We start from the raw sequence: 18,807 nt of genomic DNA, 5'->3' as shown, positions 1-18,807 counted from the left end.
GGAGACAGCAACAAGGTCTCCCCTGAGCCTCCTCTTTTCCAGGCTAAACACCCCCAGATCTCTCAGCTTGGTTTGGGAGTTACCCCACCACACACTTATATCCCTTCCAGAGAAAAGCAAAGAGCTCTGCCTTTTAGGGCAAATGTCCAATAAGCTGATTCTATCTTTCTTTCTTTTTTTTTGTTAGCATGTATTGACTAATAAAAATACTCTCTGTAACATTCTTAATAAAAAAATCTAATTTTATTTGTAAAATGTTAAATACTTACATTCTTCCCAAGAAAAAAATGGGAACACAGAAAATCTTGCAACAACAAATAGCATATAAAAAATCAGAATGGGGTGGGAAGGAAAGAAGCCCCATCAGCCTGTGTTGGTAGCAACACAAGTTCTATCTTATTCATATTGTCCATTTCACTGTACCATAAGTTTATTTGATAACTCTAGATGATTTAATTTTCTTTATGTCATTCCTTTGCAGAATCAAGGTTCCATCTCTGAATTTTCCAACTTGTCCTGCGTGCCAAATGCTAGGCACTGATTTCTTCCTTTTGACTTTCCTGAAATAGGAAGAGGTAAAAATACACAACTGTGACAAACATTTGCTACCTGCATAGCCATTCGGAATTTCAGCACATTACAGAATGATTTGTACTTTAACAAGTTTAGAAACACAAAGAATCGTAGAATCAACCAGGTTGGAAGAGACCTCCAAGATCATCCAGGCCAAGCTAGCACCCAGCCCTATCCAGTCAACTAGACCATGGCACTAAGTGCCTCAGCCAGTCTCCTCTTGAACACTTCCAAGGACAGTGACTTCACCACCTCACTGGGCAGCCCATTCCAATGCCAATCACTCTCTCTGTGAAGAACTTCCTCCTAACATCCAGCCTAGACCTCCCCCAGCACAATTTGAGACTGTGTCCCCTTGTTCTGTTGCTGGTTGCCTGGCAGAAGAGACCAACCCCCACCTGGCTACAGCCTCCCTTCAGGGAGTTGTAGATAGCAATGAGGTCATCTCTGAGCCTCCTCTTCTCCAGGCTGCACACCCCCAGCTCCCTCAGCCTCTCCTCACACGGCTGTGTTCCAGACCTTTCACCAGCTTTGTTGCCCTTCTTTGGACACCTTCCAGCATCTCAACATCTCTCTTGAATTGAGGAGCCCAGAACTGGACACAGGACTCAGTGTGGCCCGAACAGTGCTGAGTACAGGGGAAGAATAACCTCCCTTGTCCTACTGGCCACACTGTTCCTGATCCAGGCCAGGATGCCATTGGCTGTCTTGGCCACCTGAGCACACTGCTGGATCATCTCCAGTCTACTATCTACCAGTACCCCCAGCTCCCTTTCTCCCTGGCTGCTCTCCAGCCACTCTGTGTCCAGCCTGTAGCACTGCCTGGGGTTGTTGTGGACAAAGTGTGTTGCACCTGGCCTTGTTAAATCTCATCCCAAAGACCTTTGAGATAGAGAAAAAGAAACAGAGCACCTTTCAGTGAACCTGCTATACTGATTAAGAATGCCACTTCGCCTTTCAAGCCTCTGTATACTGTAGCTTGTTTTGGAAGAATTATTTCTCAGGACTTAGTGGCACATCCTGGGTCTGCACACAGGGATTTCCATCTATTTCACCTCCAGCTACTGTTTTAGACATACCAGAGCAGAACTAACATATCTGCAGTTAAGGAGTGTAACTCAAACTTCTAAAACTGCTAGACACAGAGCAATATCATCATTTTGTGACTGAGTTCTTCTGCAGTTAGAGACATTTCTTCTACTGTGACCTGCGTGACTTTTGGTATAAAAGTGCATAGTTTCACAGGAGAAATACACTGGGAAGGCTGTGCAAAAGCAAGTTAATTTTAACCATGGTAAAAGCAGCTCACCTCTCCTTCTGTTCTTTCTTCTTCTTCTTCTTCATAGAATCACCTTTATGCTCCTGTTTTTAAAGATACATACTTTAACAGAAAAGGAACAGAGCATCTTGGCTAAATAACCACCTGCACACAAAACAGCTTGCTTCACAGGAGAACAAAGCATACAAAGCAGGTTGGGAGACCTTCTGACAGGCCAAGTGAAGCAACATGTTACAGAGGCATTGCTAGGAATGCCCAGAGCCCTTCCTGTCACCCTATGGGAAGTATGGCCCTCTCACGATCAACATGCCGCACCTGCCATGTGAGGAGGCACAAATCCAGCTGGATGAGGAGAGAATCTTGCTTCTTGGGCATGTGACAGGTCCTTGGGTTAAAAAATGGACTTGCTACCTGGCAGGTGTGCCTGGTCGCCTCACTGAACATACTTATCAAATAACAGGGTTCAGACCTGTCTGGTCATGCACTGGATGCACTTTGAGCCACATGACAGAGGAGAAGTAGGTCCCCAGGAAAGAGGGTGGCAGGAAACAGGCTGAAGGAGCAATTACTTGCTCCACAGCCTGCTCCCACCTACATAAGATGACTCTAGAGAGGCTTGGAGCCAGATGAATGGATGCAACAGAAACCTCGCCCTTGCTTTAAATAATGAGCAAGATCCTAGATGGAATTATGCTGATATAAAATGAGCTGATGATCCAGCTCTCTGGGTTTAGACACCATGCAACTTTAATTGGTCATTTTTTAATCTCTTCAGTGGCAAGAAAAAAACCAACCTGCTCATTTTGCACCATCAGTCTATCAGCCTCAAAGGATAAGGCAGTGAAACCCACCACAATACAACCCTAACTCTGGGCCCTTCGTACTACACACAATGAGTTTTCACAGATGAGATCAGTCCTGCTGCAGCCAAGAGTTCACTCCATGAGGAGCAGTGAGTGTCAAGCTTGAGCACTCCTGTGCCTGAGGTATTATCTGTCAGACTCTTGGACTAGTGTTTATTTGCTGTACAGGAAATTTCACACAAACCTTTCCTTTATCATCATCCTTTGCAGTTTTTTTCTCTTTCATTTTCTCTTGGTAAGTCTTGTAGTTCACATGTTCTTTTTTAGGGGGCTGCAATACAAATTGGGAGAGATACCAATTTCAATTCAGTTAAAAAACTACACACTTGCACAGACAATATTTTTCAGGTGGTGGTATGGAATCATTAGAAATGGTTTATTTTCTTTTGGGTGAAAGGACTTAAGGGATGTAAGGTAGACAGAGAAATCATATCTTTCTTGGTGAAGTCAGTAGACAGGGAAGCTTTTAAAAAACAAGTCCTTCCAACATTTTAGTTCTGAATGCCCTGATTAAAAATTAGTTGTAAATGTTTTGCACCCAAATCAGGGATATTTCATTCATACAACATCTCTGAGAACATAGTTGGATCAGTTTTCCAAATGTCTCAGAAAACAGGCATAACCTTAGCAAAGCCTTTGATACTGTCTCCCATGATATTCTAGTGAGAGAGGTCAGGAAGTGTGGGATGGAAGAGCAGACAACGAGGTGGATTAGGAACTGGTTACAAGACAGAGTTCAAAGAGTGGTGATCAGTGGTGCCACATCCATCTGGAGAGCTGTGACCAGTGGTGTTCCCCTAGGGATCAGTGCTGGGTCTGGTCTTGTTCAACATCTTCATCAATGACATCGATGAGGGCACAGAGAGTCTGCTCAGCAAGTTTGCTGATGACACCAAACTGGGAGGCTTGGCTGAGACAGCTGAGGGCTGTGCAGCCATCCAACGAGACCTGGATAGACTGGAGAGCTGGGCACAGAGGAACCAGATGAGGTTCAACAAGGACAAGTGCAGAGTCCTGCACCTGGGGAGGAATAATAAACTGCACCAGTACAGGCTGGGAGGTTATCTGCTGGAAAGCAGCCCTGTGGAGAGGGACCTGGGAGTCCTGGTGGATAACAAGTTATCCATGGGACAGCAATGTGCCCATGTGGCCAAGAAGGCCAGTGAGATCTTGGGGTGTATTAAGAAGAGTGTGTCCAGCAGATGAAGGGAGGTTCTCCTTCCCCTCTACTCTGCCCTGGCGAGATCTCATCTTGAGTATGGCCTTCAGGTTTGGGCTCCCCAGTTTAAGAGGGACAGGGAGAGTTACTGGAGAGGGTCCAGCAGAGAGTTACTGGGATGATTAGGGGACTAGAGGGAATGCCTGACGAGGAGAGGCTGAGGGACCTGGGGCTCTTTAGTCTGGAGAAGAGACGACTGAGAGGGGATTTAATAAATGTTTATAAACATCTGAGGGCTGGTCAGGAGCGGAGGGGACAGGCTCTGCTCACTGCTCCCTGGGATAGGACAAGGATAGGAGTAAGTTGCAGCACAAGAGGTTCCACCTCAACACAAAGGGCAACTTCTTTACTGTAAGGGTCACAGAGCATTGGAACAGGCTCCCCAGAGCAGTTGTGGAGTCTCCTTCTCTGGAGACTTTCAAGGCCTGTCTGGATGTGTTCCTCTGTGATCTGTGCTATTTTGTGTGGTCCTGCTATGGCATGGAGATTGGACTTAAAGATCTTCTTGGATCCCTTCCAACCCCTAATATCCTGTGATAACCAAACATAAAATGTATTAATAAGGAGGAATCAGGAGAAGAGTCAGGGCAGAGGCTTCTGTGTTTTGAAAAAGCAGCACCAAAACCCCCCAGTGCTTTTAACTAATTTCCTGCACTGCAACAGCTGGTGACTGCCTAGCACAAATGAAGCAACAGTTACCTTGGCTCCCAGCATGATAGCACGCTCCTGTTCCCATACACGCTGTTCCTGCTTCTTGTAGCCAGTGATTCCAAACTTGTGCACTTCCAGACGAGCCTAGAACATTAAAGAAATTTGCAAGCATTTAGTAATTTGTCCAACTCATTGTAAAATAATGCTTGATAGACCACAGCAAATCCTGGCTAACACAAAAAATCAGCATGCTATAGAAACACGTTTGGAGCTATACTGCAGAACAGTTAACCACTGTCCATCCAATCTCTGGATGGTGAGGACTGCTGGACAAGTTTCAGTCCTTCTCCTTTCACATAGAATGATGCATAGAAGGGATTTCATCCACATAAAAATGAACCATGCTGTGCTGTACCCACAGCACCCAGCATTTACAGTGTCCTCATTCCTTTGTTGCACAGCACTTAAGAAGTGAGAACACAGGTAAGTAAATGGCAGAGTGGTTTGAGTACACACATACAGACAGAGGTTGGACTGGATGATCTTGGAGGCCTTTTCCAATTTGGTTGATTCTAGGATTCTATAGCTGACATTATGTAGTAGTCTGGCAAAAAAAAGTTCAGTGGTGCATTCATAATCTCATTAAAGTCAGTGGTTAAATCTCAGCAGTACAGAGCACCACATAGAATATCCACTGTGAGACTTCACTGGATCACAGTAGGTCCCTGAGCAGAGATCAGGCATATAAAACAACCTGCACAGCAAACAAATCAGTATCTAAGAAGGTCTAGGTTAGTTAGATTCCTGTAAGAATAGACAAGAAAAAAAGAAAAAGAAAACAAAAGATAAATGGGAAAAAAAAGTAATCTGCTGTTTTAAAAGCAGATACCAATACACTTTTTTTCCCTCTCCCACACAAGATGAGAAATCCAGGACTTCTGGACCTGAAAAAGCCATGATAAACTATGGTGGTTTCACCCTGGCTGTGCCACTTTCACTTTGCTCTTGTATCTGAGCCAACATCACATGGTATGGAATATCCCTTTGGCCAGTTTGAGTCAGCTGGCTGGGCCGTGTCCTCTCAGTGTACCCTTGGAGCTGGGTGATGTTGGAAAAACCCAGCCTAGGTGCTCAGCAGTAGCCAGAACACTGCTGTGTAATCAACACTCAGCTGCAGCAAGCAAGACACACCACTAGAAAGATGCTCTAAGAAGAATTAACCTCAGTTCAGCCCAAACCCACTACATAAACATCATGGATACTCAAATAGCTTTACACAGATGAAATACATGGATTCTCCTCAAATTCTCATTGGAAGACGAGAAAGACAAATCACAGAGTTGTAACATGTCTCTCTTCACAGATAGCAGTTGACAGGAGCCAGCATGCCCCTCCATTGTCACAGCATGCAACCAAGATTACCTATTAGGAAATCTTCACCTACAAGGACTTCTGGAAGTGTTTCCCACCAACCCCACAGTATACAAACACACATACCTGCACACTAAAACACTGAGATTAGAAAGGTCCTCTTGACTTACTTTTTCGAAGTTAAACTCTTGTTCATTCACATTTTTTCCTTCATCCACTACTTTGGCCTATAAACAAAATAAAACATTTCAGATTAATATATCAAGTAATACCACTTTAAATGCCGATTTGTAAGTTTTTTAAACCAGTGTAAGTGTAAAACGAGTTGCAGTGAAGAGCACACAGATTTGCAGCAGTATCTTTTTCTAGAATCATAGAATTAACCAGGTTGGAAAGAGACCTCCAAGATCATCCAGTCCAACCTATCACCCAGCCCTGTCCAATCACCTACACCATGGCACTAAGTGCCTCAGCCAGGCTTTTCTTCATCACTTCCAGGGATGGTGACTCCACCACCTTCCTGGGCAGCCCATTCCAATGCCAATCACTCTCTCTGACCACAACTTCCTCCTAACATCCAGCCTAGACCTCCCCCAGCACAACTTGAGACTGTGTCCCCTTGTTCTGTTGCTGACTGCCTGGCAGAAGAGACCAACCCCCACCTGGCTACATCCTCCCTTCAGGTAGTTGTAGGCAGAGATGAGGTCAGCCCTGAGCCTCCTCTTCCCCAGGCTAAACAACCCCAGCTCCCTCAGCTGGTTGGAAGGGCTGGGACCTCAAGCATCATCCAATTCCAACCCCCTGCCATAGGGGGAGGTTAACTTGAGAGAGAAAGATGTTGTGGAAGACTATGTCAAAGGCCTTGAAGACATCCAGATACATGACATCCATTGCCCTTCCCTTGCCCACTGATGTGGTCACGTCCACACTTGTTGGCAAGGATGGCACACAAAATACAGAGGCAGAGGAGTAGCCAAGAGGCTTTGCTTCCTGTTTCCCTCACTTCTTATCTGCAGTTCCATTTATTCTGTCGGGATATCTCTGCTTAAAACACAAAATATGCATCAGAGATTTTCTGAAATTGGGGAAAAAAAATCTTCAAGATTTGTCTCCTCCCCTGCTTCAGCTTGCACCTCCAATAAGCCCGTTAGGAATCAGCAAGGCTGGATGTCATCAAGCTGACTGTCAAAGGATCCCAGATTTCTAGGCAGCTGTCTTAGTAAAACGGAAGGAACCACACATGGGAGAGAGGATTATGAAAGACCTCTCACAATTTACGGTGGCAGAATAGGGAGCCGGAAAAGAAGAAACCACAAAGAACAAGCCAAACCGAAACAACTAAACAAAACAACGAAAAGAGCCTTGTTCAGGTTGTAACAGCCACCGCATATGCACATCCCAGTGCGGTATCTGCTCACGGTCAGGTCTCCCGTTTGGCGTTTAAAGAACCGGCGAGATATTCACCACCTGAGCGCATCCCGTTAGAAGAAGGGCCCTGCTAGGAGACAGCAGCACCCACCTGCTGGAGAGGGCAAGCCTGAGGCTCACTGCCTATCCACCGCCCGGCCCTACCTTGGCACCGTCGGAGGGTCCTGCAGAGGGGTTAGGCCGCTCCTTCCTCTTTCTCCCGCGGAACACGACGACCTCCACAGTCGGCGGCGCGGCTGAGGGCGGCGCGGTAGGGGCAGGGGCAGGGGCAGCGGCAGCGCCCAGCTCGGCCCGCAGCTCGCCGAAGAAGTCTCGGGCCCCGCGCCGCCCGCCCGCCGCTCCGCCGGCACTGCCCGCAGCTGCCTGCGCTCCTCGGCTCTCCTCCTCTGCTGCGGCTGCCCGTGCGCTCGCCTCCCTGTGCTTCCCACCATCCCGGACACCAGATGCCTCACCTGAGGGCCGGAACACATGCCTCGAGTCAGCTGTACGCGGCCGCCGCCGCTCCGCTTCAGGGTGAACATGCCCAGCCCCCTCACCTCACCATGCCCCAGGGAAGGCCGTAGCGCCGCCAGCATCAGCCCAGCATCCCCTGACCCGCCGGCAGCTCACGGCGCGGCGCTGCTCACCCACCCAGGTCGTAGAGGGCACCGAGCACGGCCTCCAGCCGCCGGCACGGCTCCCGCGACCCCATGGCTGCCGCCAGAGGCCGAGCGGAAGGACGTTTGACCCCGAGCGGCTGCCGTCGCCCACAAGATGGCGCCGCCCCTCGCGCGGTGCCGCCGCCCTGTGCCGCCGGTGCCGCAGCGCGCCGGGCTGCCGCGGCCATGGGCGCCACGGGAGGCTGCCGCTGCCGCCAGGCTGCCCCGGCGGGGTAGGGCGAGCGAGCGGGGGGCAGGGCGGCGCGGCGGAGCTCGCAGGACCATGGCGGCAGCGGCGGGGGCGCCAGCGGCGGCGCCTGGGCGGGCGCGGCGAGGAGCGCCCATGTTCTCGGTAGGCGGCAGCGGGGAGCGGGGCGCAGTGCCGCGGCAGAGAGGCTGTCCCTTTCACCCTTGTGCTGTGCCGGTGCTGCTCGCTCTAAGGCATAGCGGCGGCGTTTGGCGCAGCTCCCCGTACCCGCTGTTCGAGGGCCGCGTTCCGGAGGCAGGTTCCCGGGGCTTAGGCTGGGCGCGGGTGTGTCACCCACGGCTCCCCCGGCCCTGCCCGCGCCGCGGCCCTGGTGCCGGGGCTGCTCTCGACGAGCCTCCGTAGGGGACTAGGTCTCTTGTCGGTTCGCAGCAGTGGGCAGGTTGCGGCCAAAAGGGAGCTGGACGTTTCCTCACCAAGCTCGCCTTCCGCAGCCGCAGCCTGGGCAAGCCCTGCCAGCTTGTTTCTCCTTCCTCTTTGCTTCCCCGGTGCCTGTCGTGTCAGCGACGACAGACAGCGCCCTCAATCCTGAGCGCCTCTTTCCCCCTCAGGCACGCTGTAAACCGCCATCCAGCTTAAAGGCCAGAAGTGGCTGGAACTCACCTTGAGGGGGGCTGAGGCAGAAGGCATCCGAGCATAGGGCACATTCCAAGGCCAGCTCCGCTGCGGTCGAGCAGTACGGGAACCTGACAGTGACAATTAATTCAGCACTAGAAAACTGCCGTGAAATTGGAGTGGCTGAAGCAGGCTTTCACATGTTACGTGGTGGAAATTACTTTGCTGTCCCTGTTTTTTCCTCGCTACTCCGATGTCAGCCCCAGACAAGGGCATTTGTGTGATGCTAAACCCTCTTTACTTGCATTTGATGTAGGGGACTGGGGAGAAGGGGAAACAGCTTCTAGTTTCAGCAGAAATGTCCAGACGTCTCTTTTGTGCCTGCTTTGTTGTGTGCTGGTATCCCAGATGCATCATGAGCACCCCCGTTTTATTCCCGTTAGAGGTTCTATGGAAGCAGAGGAGTTCCAGGCTCCTGCTGCTTTCCTTTTCTACTTCACCACCACTGCAGTAACGGTGCAGACAACTGAATTTTCTGTTGTCAGGGTTTCTACCAGTCAGCAGCTGAGTCTGGAACAGCCTGGCTGCGACGTGTAAAAAGCAGTGTTCTTCAGTGGTTGGTATAGTGTGTGTTCTGGCTTCCTCAGCCCTGCTTCAGGACAGGGCGTGAACTACTGCCGTGCAAAGAGCTTATCAAATCTGGAAATGTCAAATGAGCAGTGGCAGAGAGGTGACTTCAACTGACTGCGTCCTTTGCAAAACTCTGCTTCCCAGAGCCGTGCTGGGGAACGGCTGTAGCAGCGCGGTGGCTGTTGATGTTGCTGATGACAGCCAAGCTGAGTGCTGGGGGGTTTTGAGTTTCACGTAGTTGCATTTTGCAGGGTTTAAACTTTGGTAATTGACATAAATGTTGCTTAGGTTTCCTAAGCAGTGACTTGCCACCTACTGATTTTAGCAGGTGTATACTTAGAGCCAACCAGGATTTTTTCTGATGCTGTTCTGAGCTATTCTTCCTTTGCTATTACAGAGCACAAAGTTGGGTTTTTTTTCCCCCTGTTTTGTATTTAATCAAGGGGTTGATATACCATGTAAATGGCAACAAATAGCTAACTAGTTGAAACCTCTAGGAGAAAGAGATGGAAAACTGTAACGCTAAACTATACAGGAAAATAAACAATAAAAGTGTTAAACTAATATAGGCATGGGATTAATACCTTGTAGAGAGTTGTTTTTAAAGTCCCTGGAGAGGTCATTCTACAGTTCCTGTGGGACAATTCTCAAAGTTACAGTAGTGGAAAGAAAAGTAAGTTAGGTGATCTACCAAATGGTACTGTAGTAGAAGGGTGGTCTCTAAATCTGACTATACTGTATGAGGCAAAGAATATGAGAAGGTCAAACGTTATAGTAGGATTTGTGTTCTTTGCTAAAATTAAATTTGCTTTCTATACAATTGAGCCTTTGAAGGACTTTTGTGTTCTTAAGTGGAGCTTCTCCTCATCTGACTTTTGTTTTGCCTTCTTGCCTCGATGAATAGACAGGAACTAAGTGTTTGCTTCCTAATTGCTCTCACTGTCAGCTGCTTTGATAGCGTTGCTGATATAGCTGCGATGAAACCTGACTTCCCCTCCCAAGGCTGAAAACTCAGCTGCCGCGGCCGAGCATTTTGCATATCTGTTCTTGGTGTTCTCCCGTGTGTTTGCTGGCCTGGTTTTTCTGTCAGCACCAAGAAGGGTCACTTATGAGCCCATGGAACAGTAGATTTCATCCTTCGTTATCAGACTGATTCGGCACAGGTTGCATATAGAGAGAGAACACATAATGAAAGGATTGCTTGTGCTACCCTTCGAGTGGTGCTGTGTCCTGGAAGGACAGCATATCTCGACATGCTGTAGAGGAAGATATAAGCAGTTTTACTTTTTAGCTGCTGCTTCTAATAAATATGCTTGCTCATAAGCAATACTTAGATATTTGTGTTTCACGGAAGCTTGCTGCGGTTGCTTTGCTTCTCTGATGGCTACTGCTGCTGTTTTGAAGTTTAGAGAGATACAGTTTCAATTTTGGAAAGACTTTAGTGGTCATTCCTATCAAACGAACCCTATGAGGAGAGGCTGAGGGAGCTGGGGTTGTTTAGCCTGGGGAAGAGGAGACTCAGGGGTGACCTCACTGCTGTCTGCAACTACCTGAAGGGACATCGTAACCAGGTGGGGGATGGCCTCTTCTCCCAGGCAACCAGCAATAGAACAAGGGGACACAGTCTCAATTTGTGCCAGGGGAGGTCTAGGCTGGATGTTAGGAGGAAGTTCTTCACAGGGAGAGTGATTTGCCATTGGAATGGGCTGCCCAGGGAGGTGGTGGAGGCACCGTCCCTGGAGGTCTTCAAGAAAAGCCTGGCTGAGGCACTTAGTGCCATGGTCTAGTTGACTGGATAGGGCTGGGTGCTAGGTTGGCCTGGATGATCTTGGAGGTCTCTTCCAACCTGGTTGATTCTATGATGATGATGGTGATGATAATCGTGGTGTGTAGAGGAAGTAACAGGAGACATGTCTCGCCAAAGCAGGAGATCCCTGCTATGTCAAGGGAAAGAGTTTTGTGACTGAGATTTCTACAGCAGGACAAAGCCACAATTAGTTCTTGATGCACTGTTTGTTTTCCTGCTCAGCAGTGGCACTGGTTACTCAGAAGCTGTGCTCTGTTTATCTTCACGTGTACCATACCACGTTTTGATCTTCACGTGGCTGATAATGGAGTTGTGGAGTTTGTTCATTCCTGGCTGTGGTTTATGTACCTTGTGTCTGAGCTTGGTGAAAGGCAGCAGAAATGACCAAGGTCTCTGACGCAGCTTAAAGTAGCAGGGGTTTAGCATGTATGCATTGATGATCGGGTGTTAAAAATGCCCTTCGTGGCACTGTCTTCATGCGACCGCAAGAGCTGGAATCAAAGGTGTTTTAGTTAATACCTCTTAACCGTGGAGAGGCTGGAGGCAACGCGCTTTAGCTTTCAGAGCCCACGCCTGCTCTCAACTTCTTCCTGCTGGGCAGAATTAAATAACATGTTGCATAGGGTGATTTGGAGATCTTTGCATTCAGAAAGGTTCTCCGTTTGGTTGTTTGCTTTTTTTCCTTGGTGTTGTGGTTTCTTTTTTAGTGTGTATTCGGTGCTTTGTTTGCTTTTCTCCTTTTAGTTTCTTTCTGCCACATTGTTGCAAGAAGGTAGTATTTGTTCAAGCTCTCAGAATGTGGAATGCAGGTGCTATAGAAAGCTAAAAAAAGAAACCTCAAATATTTCAGAAGTATTGCATACCATTATTTTTTGTACTGTAGCCAAGCAGAGCACTGAATGGCTCAAGATAGTGTCTCACGCTCTATTTGTATGTTCCCAGCAGAAAGAGCTCACATCAAAGAAAAGAGATGAGTTTGAAGATATCTTGGAGGAAAGACGATTGTCCAGTGACTTGAGATATGCAATGAAATGTTATACTCCTGTGATCTACAAGGGACTTGCACCTTGCAAGCCAAATGCTCTTAAAAGTGCTGTTCTCCAGTCAGAACAAGTTCAATATGTTATCAAGCAGGTGAGTCTGGACACTGAGCAGTCAAGCTTTGTGCGGCAGCAAGAAAAAGAATATTGTTGACTTTGTCAGATGTGGGTAGCTGTAGTTTGAAAGACAGCCTGATAAATCAGTAACCTGATAAATCAGTACTCTTGGCAGAAATAGCAAATGCTGATTTACCATTAAGTTGCCACGGGGAGATAGCTTATTCATGAAGTAGTGTTTTGATTTTGCATGTATGATGCTTCATATCCGCTGTGCTTGAGTTGCTTGCTTTTTTTCTCCTCTTCCTTCTCCACAAAGAGTACATTGTGAAAGATGTAAGCACTCTCCTGCTCAGTAGACACTTTTTTACTTTGAGGATATCTTGCAGGAGATTTAGAAGCAAGTCACGGTTACACCTTAGACGTTGCTTCTAATTCAAAGAATGAAGCAGGCATTAAAACTACTTCCCCTAAAATGAGAGTTAAATTTCACACAGAATTCTTTGAATTAGAGGCAATGTCTAAGATGTAACTGTATTTTTGTTTAAAGGTGAAGAGAAGCTACTACTCCGTGATGAGTAAAATAGTTTGTAGTTAAACTGGCTCATATTTTACATTGTGTTGAAATGACTGAACTAAGAGTATGTGGCAGTAGCTCCAACAGAGTGACTGTTGTCAGTATTCATGAAAAAAAATCTAGGTCTATAGAAGTATGTAAAATGTTATGGTTAGTCCAGAATGAGTGTTACAAAGGATTTGACAGAAAGACATTTGTGTGATGTTTTCTTCTGAAGTACTGCTTTCTGATGGAAAGCTATTTTGATGGATGCTTTCTTGGCTTGCATCACATCGTTGAAGAGATCTGCCATAGAAATGTATTTACCAGCACTACACTAGAGATTTCTGGAAGTTTCTAACTGAGGCTGTCATGGGCAATGTGCACAACAGTCTGCAGCTAATATGCCTCCTATTGGGGCAGAGTTTACACAGCTGCTCACAGGCGTAATATAATTTGTTCTTGTTACAAATTGCTGAGGTTACTAATGGTCAGCATGTGAAATTAAGTACATTTGGTTTATCTTTGTATGTGTGACTGGTCTGGGGTTTTTATTCCTAATTGTGGAAAATTAAGTGCTTAGGTCTATAGTGGATGTGCACATAATTCACACAGGATCAATCGTGTGGGGAGGCTGAAGGGTGAATGAGAAAATCTTTTTTCCTAGTGGATAACAAAAGTAATTTTGTGACTTCCTAAGGGAGACAGATTTTTCTGAGGCTCAGGTGCAAGCAGATTTTTACTTCTTTAAGTGATTATTGAGTTACAGCTACATGTGGAAATACACAGGATGAAGGATAATGCATTTATTAAACCACAATTGAACCAGTACATATGTTAGTAAGGTGATATATAGAGGTAGATTGAAGGAGATGAATTGTCTCATATGTCACAAAACACAAATAATAGGTCAGCAGGCCTGGCTTCTAACAGAGCTATGCTGTTTTGGAACTTTTTCTTCTGCAGTTCCTTCTCTTTCCTTTTCTGTGTTCATTAAAAGACACGAACATTAAAAGCCTAGTTCTCCAGTTATTTTTGTATGCAAACTATCAAGTAGGAGGGATGACCATTATTTAAATCTGTTTTGAGACACTTCAAAAGGGAATGTGCACAGCAACGTCAGAGAGATCATTGATATGCAAGGTCGGTAGAGACAGTGCTTTGTATGCATTTCAGGTAGCCATTGCCAGAGTAATACATAAAGAAGCTGAAGCTTATAGAGCTGAGATTCTTCAGCCCAGTCTTAAAATATAACCCCAATTCACTTCAACGATTTACATTGCAAATATCTCTGCAAACATAGGCTTTATTTTACTAGTCAAAGAAAATCACACACAACCTTCTTGAGACCAATACAACAGGAAATGTATTTTGAACTTAAATCTACTGAAGATGATACAGGTTAAAACATTCAGATGGTATTTTTTGGGGGAGGAGGAGTTGTTGCACACACTCCTCCTTGCCATTGACATCTAAGCTTATTCTTTAATTTAAACAACTTTAATCTGCTTTTCTCTTGCTGGCTGGCACTTAACATATTATGTATGATTAGGTGCATGCCTGTGACCTAAAATCTTCTTGTAGTAATAGCAGCAATTCTGTCATATTGCCATAACATAGAGAATGGTGTGCATAGGCAAGGAGAAGGGAACCACATCTCACTGCTGTTTTGTTTCTTTTGTTTCTCTTTAGCTAGCAAAAGAAACAGGAGAATCACTTGATATTATTCAAGAAGAAGCTACAGAGATCCTGGATGAGATGGGCCACAGTATGCAGTTAGGAGCTGTCAGATTTTTTGCCTTTACTCTGAGCAAAATATTTAAACAGCTTTTCCAGAGAGTTTGTGTGAATGAAGAAGGAATGCAGAGAGTAAGTACTGGGGACAAGGCGGGGAATAGTTCTAATACTTTCGTATTGGTCACTTTTTAAAGGACTAATCTTCACTCCAAGTAGCAAATATGAAAAATATCCCTTAAAAAAAAAAGACTGCAAAAAACCCAACCAACTGAACAGCTACACTACAGCATTTATTACTGCATTTCTTAGTAAGAGGCGAGGGAGGAAGATCGATTCAATAGAAGTATTTTAGAGGCAAACAGTCAGCAGGACTTTCCAAATGCTTCCTGTGGAAAAGGAATACCATGTGTCAGTGATTCTGATAGGTCTTCTATGGAGAGAGTTTTTCTATCTGATGCTATAAATTTAATAATGCATCTAGCTGAACTGGGGTGAGTGGATTGGTTGTTCTGCAAAATCTTCGTACAGCTAAGAGTGGTGAAGCGTTGTGCACCTCTGAGTCAGGAGGTGCATTGAGTTTGCCTCAGTTTCCTGGGAAGCTATTGTCTCCCTGTTTCATTGCAGGATGATGATGTTCTGGAGGGTGCACTGCGTTCTTTGGAAAACAGCAGTGTCAGCCCTGCAGCCCCTATCAAGTTTCCCATTCCCATCAAAATGAATTTGAATTAGAGTATCATGTAATGAGGTGGCCCGGGAGTTTCGTGGTGCTTGGGAACCACAAGTTGCTGATCTAGAAACTACTGATCCAGTTTCCTATGCTTTCATAATGAAAAAGACTATATGGACAGTGAAACCACCCTCAAACAATCAGCTTCTGTTTTCCTTAAGCCCCATGAAGGTCTGTATTTGCAAATTTCAGAAGTCAGTCTGTAAATATTTGAGCAGTATTGTTTGTGCTGATGTTTTTTTTCAGTTGCAACATGCCATTCAGGAGCATCCAGTTGTACTGCTGCCCAGTCACCGAAGCTACGTAGACTTTTTGATGCTATCTTATTTGCTGTATACGTATGACTTAGCTTTGCCTGTCATTGCTGCAGGAATAGGCAAGTATGTTCTTTTAAGAATGTTTTCAGGATTCAGAGAATTGGTAGCAAGGGCACTGGTAGCCCCTATGTGGTTGTGTTTAACTTTTGTTCTAAATGCCGACTGTTAAAACCTCTTTGGGTGAGATGGTTACAATGTCTGCAAGCTTCTCATTGGTGCCGAGCCCAATCTTTTCACAAGTTTGCCCAGAAATACCCCCCACTGTAGCCCCAAGGCTAGGGCAAAAATGGTGGTCGTGAAGAAGATGTCTTTTTGGGTTTTGGCCTGGAACAGGCAAAAACTTGTCTAGGAGCTACTTTATATGCAGAACATTTCGTGATACCTCATACAGATTGAAGTGCAATCATATTAGCAAGGTGTGAAGTGCCAGCGACCTTGTGCTTGTAGCTGATGTGGCCGATTGGCTTGAAGCATTGGCAGAACTGTTGCTCTCTGCATAGCTGAGAGCAGAGCTGGTTGGCAAATTAAATTTCACATCAGAGGTCATTATTTTAGACACTTAATTCTAAAGCAGATGACAGCAGTATATTTGCAGGAAATACTTCTTGAAAACTGCAACTTCATGTGCTTCTTGAAAGTCTGTACTCTGGCAGCTCTGAACTGAAAAACTTGATCCTAGAAGGCTTGTATCAACCAGATCTTTTAAGCAGGCAGACAGCCTCGGGTCTGGTGTAGATGTGAGATCCTACTGCTTTACTGTAGTCTACTTTTCCAGTCAAGAGGTTCAGAAGACCAGTAGAAAGTCAGCACAATCTGGGAGAATGTGCTTGCTAAGGAAAATGAGGTTTTGCTGGCCTTTGAGTTAGTGGTTATCTTGTCTCTGGGTGATGCAGTTTAGATTCTGATGTGTTCAGAAGTTGATGTTTCAAATAGCTATCTTCTTGAAGGTGTTGCAGCTGCTTACCTGTTGTGTATTGTTCAGAGTCAGCTTGCATGTGACTTCTGGATTATCATATTTTTAAGTTTTGGTCCTCAAAACAGTTTTTTTTTGAGATGCCATTAGTTTAGCTTAGAGGGATTTTTTTACTGATTAACCTTTTTTACAGTATTTAGTGTGTTTTGGGTCCCAAATTCTTCAGAATTAGGGGCCTGCAGCTCCATTATGCTGTTGTATGTTTGTGTTATTTTAAACTCTTCTGTAGTTGTACTTATTGTGTATTATGTTAGAGATTCACCAGATGCAATTTTACAAACTCACTTTCAAAGTGGTGCTGGTGCTAGGTGGAGAGATCCTTTCCTGACATAGGTGCCTCAACTTTGTTAGTTATCACATGGCTTCAAGAAGCATACAGATGGAGCTGTGTGGATTAGCTGAGGAAAGGTAAACTAACACCAGAGTACATGATCACACATCACATTAGCAGGAATCTAACAGATGCTGGGATTGTGATTTTGTCTTGGGTCTTAGGAGGTAGTGCGGGCTTGGAGTACATGGAAAGATGCATTTTGGTCCCAGTTTACAGGGTGGCAGTGTGTGGTGGGGTATTAGGCATGCAGCATCCCAGCTGGGAGGTTGAGTATGCAGCAGTAGTGTGGCAGTAAGGGAAGGAATAGAATCTATGTTGTGGTGAGGGAGGGAGGTTAGTAGCAGAATATGAGAAAAAGATGGAGCCCTGCACATGGGAAGTTCTGACAAGTGCTATTGCTGCACAGGGTCGTGTAGTCACTTCTTCAGATCTTTTTTTTCTCCTCTCTCCCTTGTAAAAGTGTGTGTGACATACTTCATGGCATCTTCAAGGCAGTCTGTCAGCAGGAAATATGAAGTTATTTTGCTGAATGACTATCTGGTCTCAAGTGTTTCATGGATTGAGTTGTCAAGGAGGTTGAAGCAGCACATGGCCAGCTATGTAGACTAGCTTTAAATGTTTCCCTAAGAAGTTTAAGTGTCCCTTGGCTTTAGCAAGTGTTGCTCAGCATTGCTTAGAACTCTAAAATATTTAAGGTTGTTTGGTGTGCACCTCCCAGAGTGATGAGTCAGGATCATAAATAGTGTAATATAATGTAGTTGGTCAGTTAATTTCTGTGTCTTCAGTGGTAACTGATCTTTCTGAAGATGAGCAAGGCAATGTTCTTCAAATACATAGCCTCTATTACAGTCAAAGTCTGAATATCTAGATTATGAAAGCAAATTGCTCTAAGTAAATGCTGCTTACAACAAAGAAAGTGGAAAACACAGTATGCCATTCATGTCTATGTGAGCCTTGCTAGACAGTCTGAAAGCAAATAGAAGTATTTACATCAACAGAATCCTTGAAAGAGGTCATCTTTATTCTGGTAATTGAATTAGTGTATTAGTGGCAGTGATTGCTTCTGCTGGCTGATACTAACAAATCTTGTGTATGTTGTTTTGTTTTTCATTTGATTGTTTTTCAGATTTCCTAGGGATGAAGATAGTTGGTGAGCTGCTACGAAGGGCAGGTGCCTTTTTTATGCGACGTTCCTTTGGTGGCAACAGGCTCTACTGGGCAGTGTTTGCTGAATATGTGAAAAATATGTTAAGGGTAAAAAAAATTACTGGACTCTCAAAATGTGTGCTTGAGAAATACTCTGCTGGAATGGTTCATGTGAAATGCTCTTGCTGTTAGAGCTGTGTGATTGCAAGTCCTCACTGCGATCTGGTTAAATGCATTTTACCTCAAAACTGCTGTAGGTGAAGAGCATCCATGCTCTTCCATGTTGTTTAGTTGAGCAGTAGGTAGTAAACAAATTGCTGCTTATTCTTTACTGTAAATCATGTGCTCATATCTCATTACAGACCTATTTTCTTAAACTATATGGTGTGGCAAATATAATGGGGAAATAAAGGCTTGGGTGTGACTTGAGTTAGGCATGCGTGGCCTCCATTAGAGAAAAAAGGTTAATTGTGTTTTAAGTGCTTAAAACTACTTGTGGGCAATAAAGAGGAAATGTGTTTATTTTTCTGACCAGCTTTTTCTTTCTTGTTTTCCTTTTGAAGAGTGGCTATGCCCCAATTGAATTTTTTCTTGAAGGGACTAGAAGCCGCACTGCCAAGACTCTGCCTCCAAAGTTTGGT

At 45.4% G+C, this 18,807-nt stretch overlaps 2 protein-coding genes across 3 annotated transcripts in view; one reads left to right on the top strand and one right to left on the bottom strand.

Annotated features, from left to right (window-relative positions):
* Positions 1 to 221: 221 nt before the first annotated feature.
* On the bottom strand, positions 222 to 8,041 carry C18H1orf131 (chromosome 18 C1orf131 homolog). Its single transcript, XM_064158487.1, has 7 exons — positions 7,926 to 8,041; positions 7,529 to 7,836; positions 6,127 to 6,183; positions 4,634 to 4,729; positions 2,900 to 2,986; positions 1,883 to 1,935; positions 222 to 560 (listed from the first exon to the last, which is right to left on the bottom strand). The coding sequence occupies exons 1-7, from the start codon at positions 7,957 to 7,959 to the stop codon at positions 431 to 433; spliced, it is 765 nt and encodes a 254-aa protein (XP_064014557.1). The 5' UTR covers positions 7,960 to 8,041; the 3' UTR covers positions 222 to 430.
* Positions 8,042 to 8,122: 81 nt separating this feature from the next.
* The window catches only part of GNPAT (glyceronephosphate O-acyltransferase), a 23,457-nt gene continuing 12,772 nt past the window's right edge, over positions 8,123 to 18,807 (top strand). Inside the window, exons 1-6 of one of the 2 annotated variants that reach the window (XM_064158479.1) lie at positions 8,123 to 8,374; positions 12,225 to 12,413; positions 14,625 to 14,801; positions 15,643 to 15,772; positions 18,147 to 18,274; positions 18,730 to 18,805. In XM_064158479.1, coding sequence (XP_064014549.1) covers positions 8,138 to 8,374; positions 12,225 to 12,413; positions 14,625 to 14,801; positions 15,643 to 15,772; positions 18,147 to 18,274; positions 18,730 to 18,805 — 937 coding nt within the window. In that variant the 5' untranslated portion in view covers positions 8,123 to 8,137. Of the gene's footprint in view, positions 8,375 to 12,221; positions 12,414 to 14,624; positions 14,802 to 15,642; positions 15,773 to 18,146; positions 18,275 to 18,729; positions 18,806 to 18,807 lie in introns of both variants that reach the window. The other variant, XM_064158478.1, reaches the window with a different exon arrangement.

Source organism: Pogoniulus pusillus, chromosome 18, assembly GCF_015220805.1.
Source record: "Pogoniulus pusillus isolate bPogPus1 chromosome 18, bPogPus1.pri, whole genome shotgun sequence".
Taxonomy (NCBI): Eukaryota; Metazoa; Chordata; class Aves; order Piciformes; family Lybiidae; genus Pogoniulus; species Pogoniulus pusillus.
Note: the sequence above shows the minus strand (reverse complement) of the source record. Positions and strands in the feature narration are given on the sequence as shown.

Bases quoted from the DNA above. Each gene is read 5' to 3' on its own strand.
- C18H1orf131 (XM_064158487.1), bottom strand. From the start codon at position 7,959: ATGCTGGCGGCGCTACGGCCTTCCCTGGGGCATG. The intron at 6,184-7,528 runs GTAGGGCCGGGC...TTTTGTTTATAG, and splicing joins GACCCTCCGACGGTGCCAAG to GCCAAAGTAGTGGATGAAGG. The intron at 2,987-4,633 runs GTAACTGTTGCT...TTTGTATTGCAG, and splicing joins CTATCATGCTGGGAGCCAAG to CCCCCTAAAAAAGAACATGT.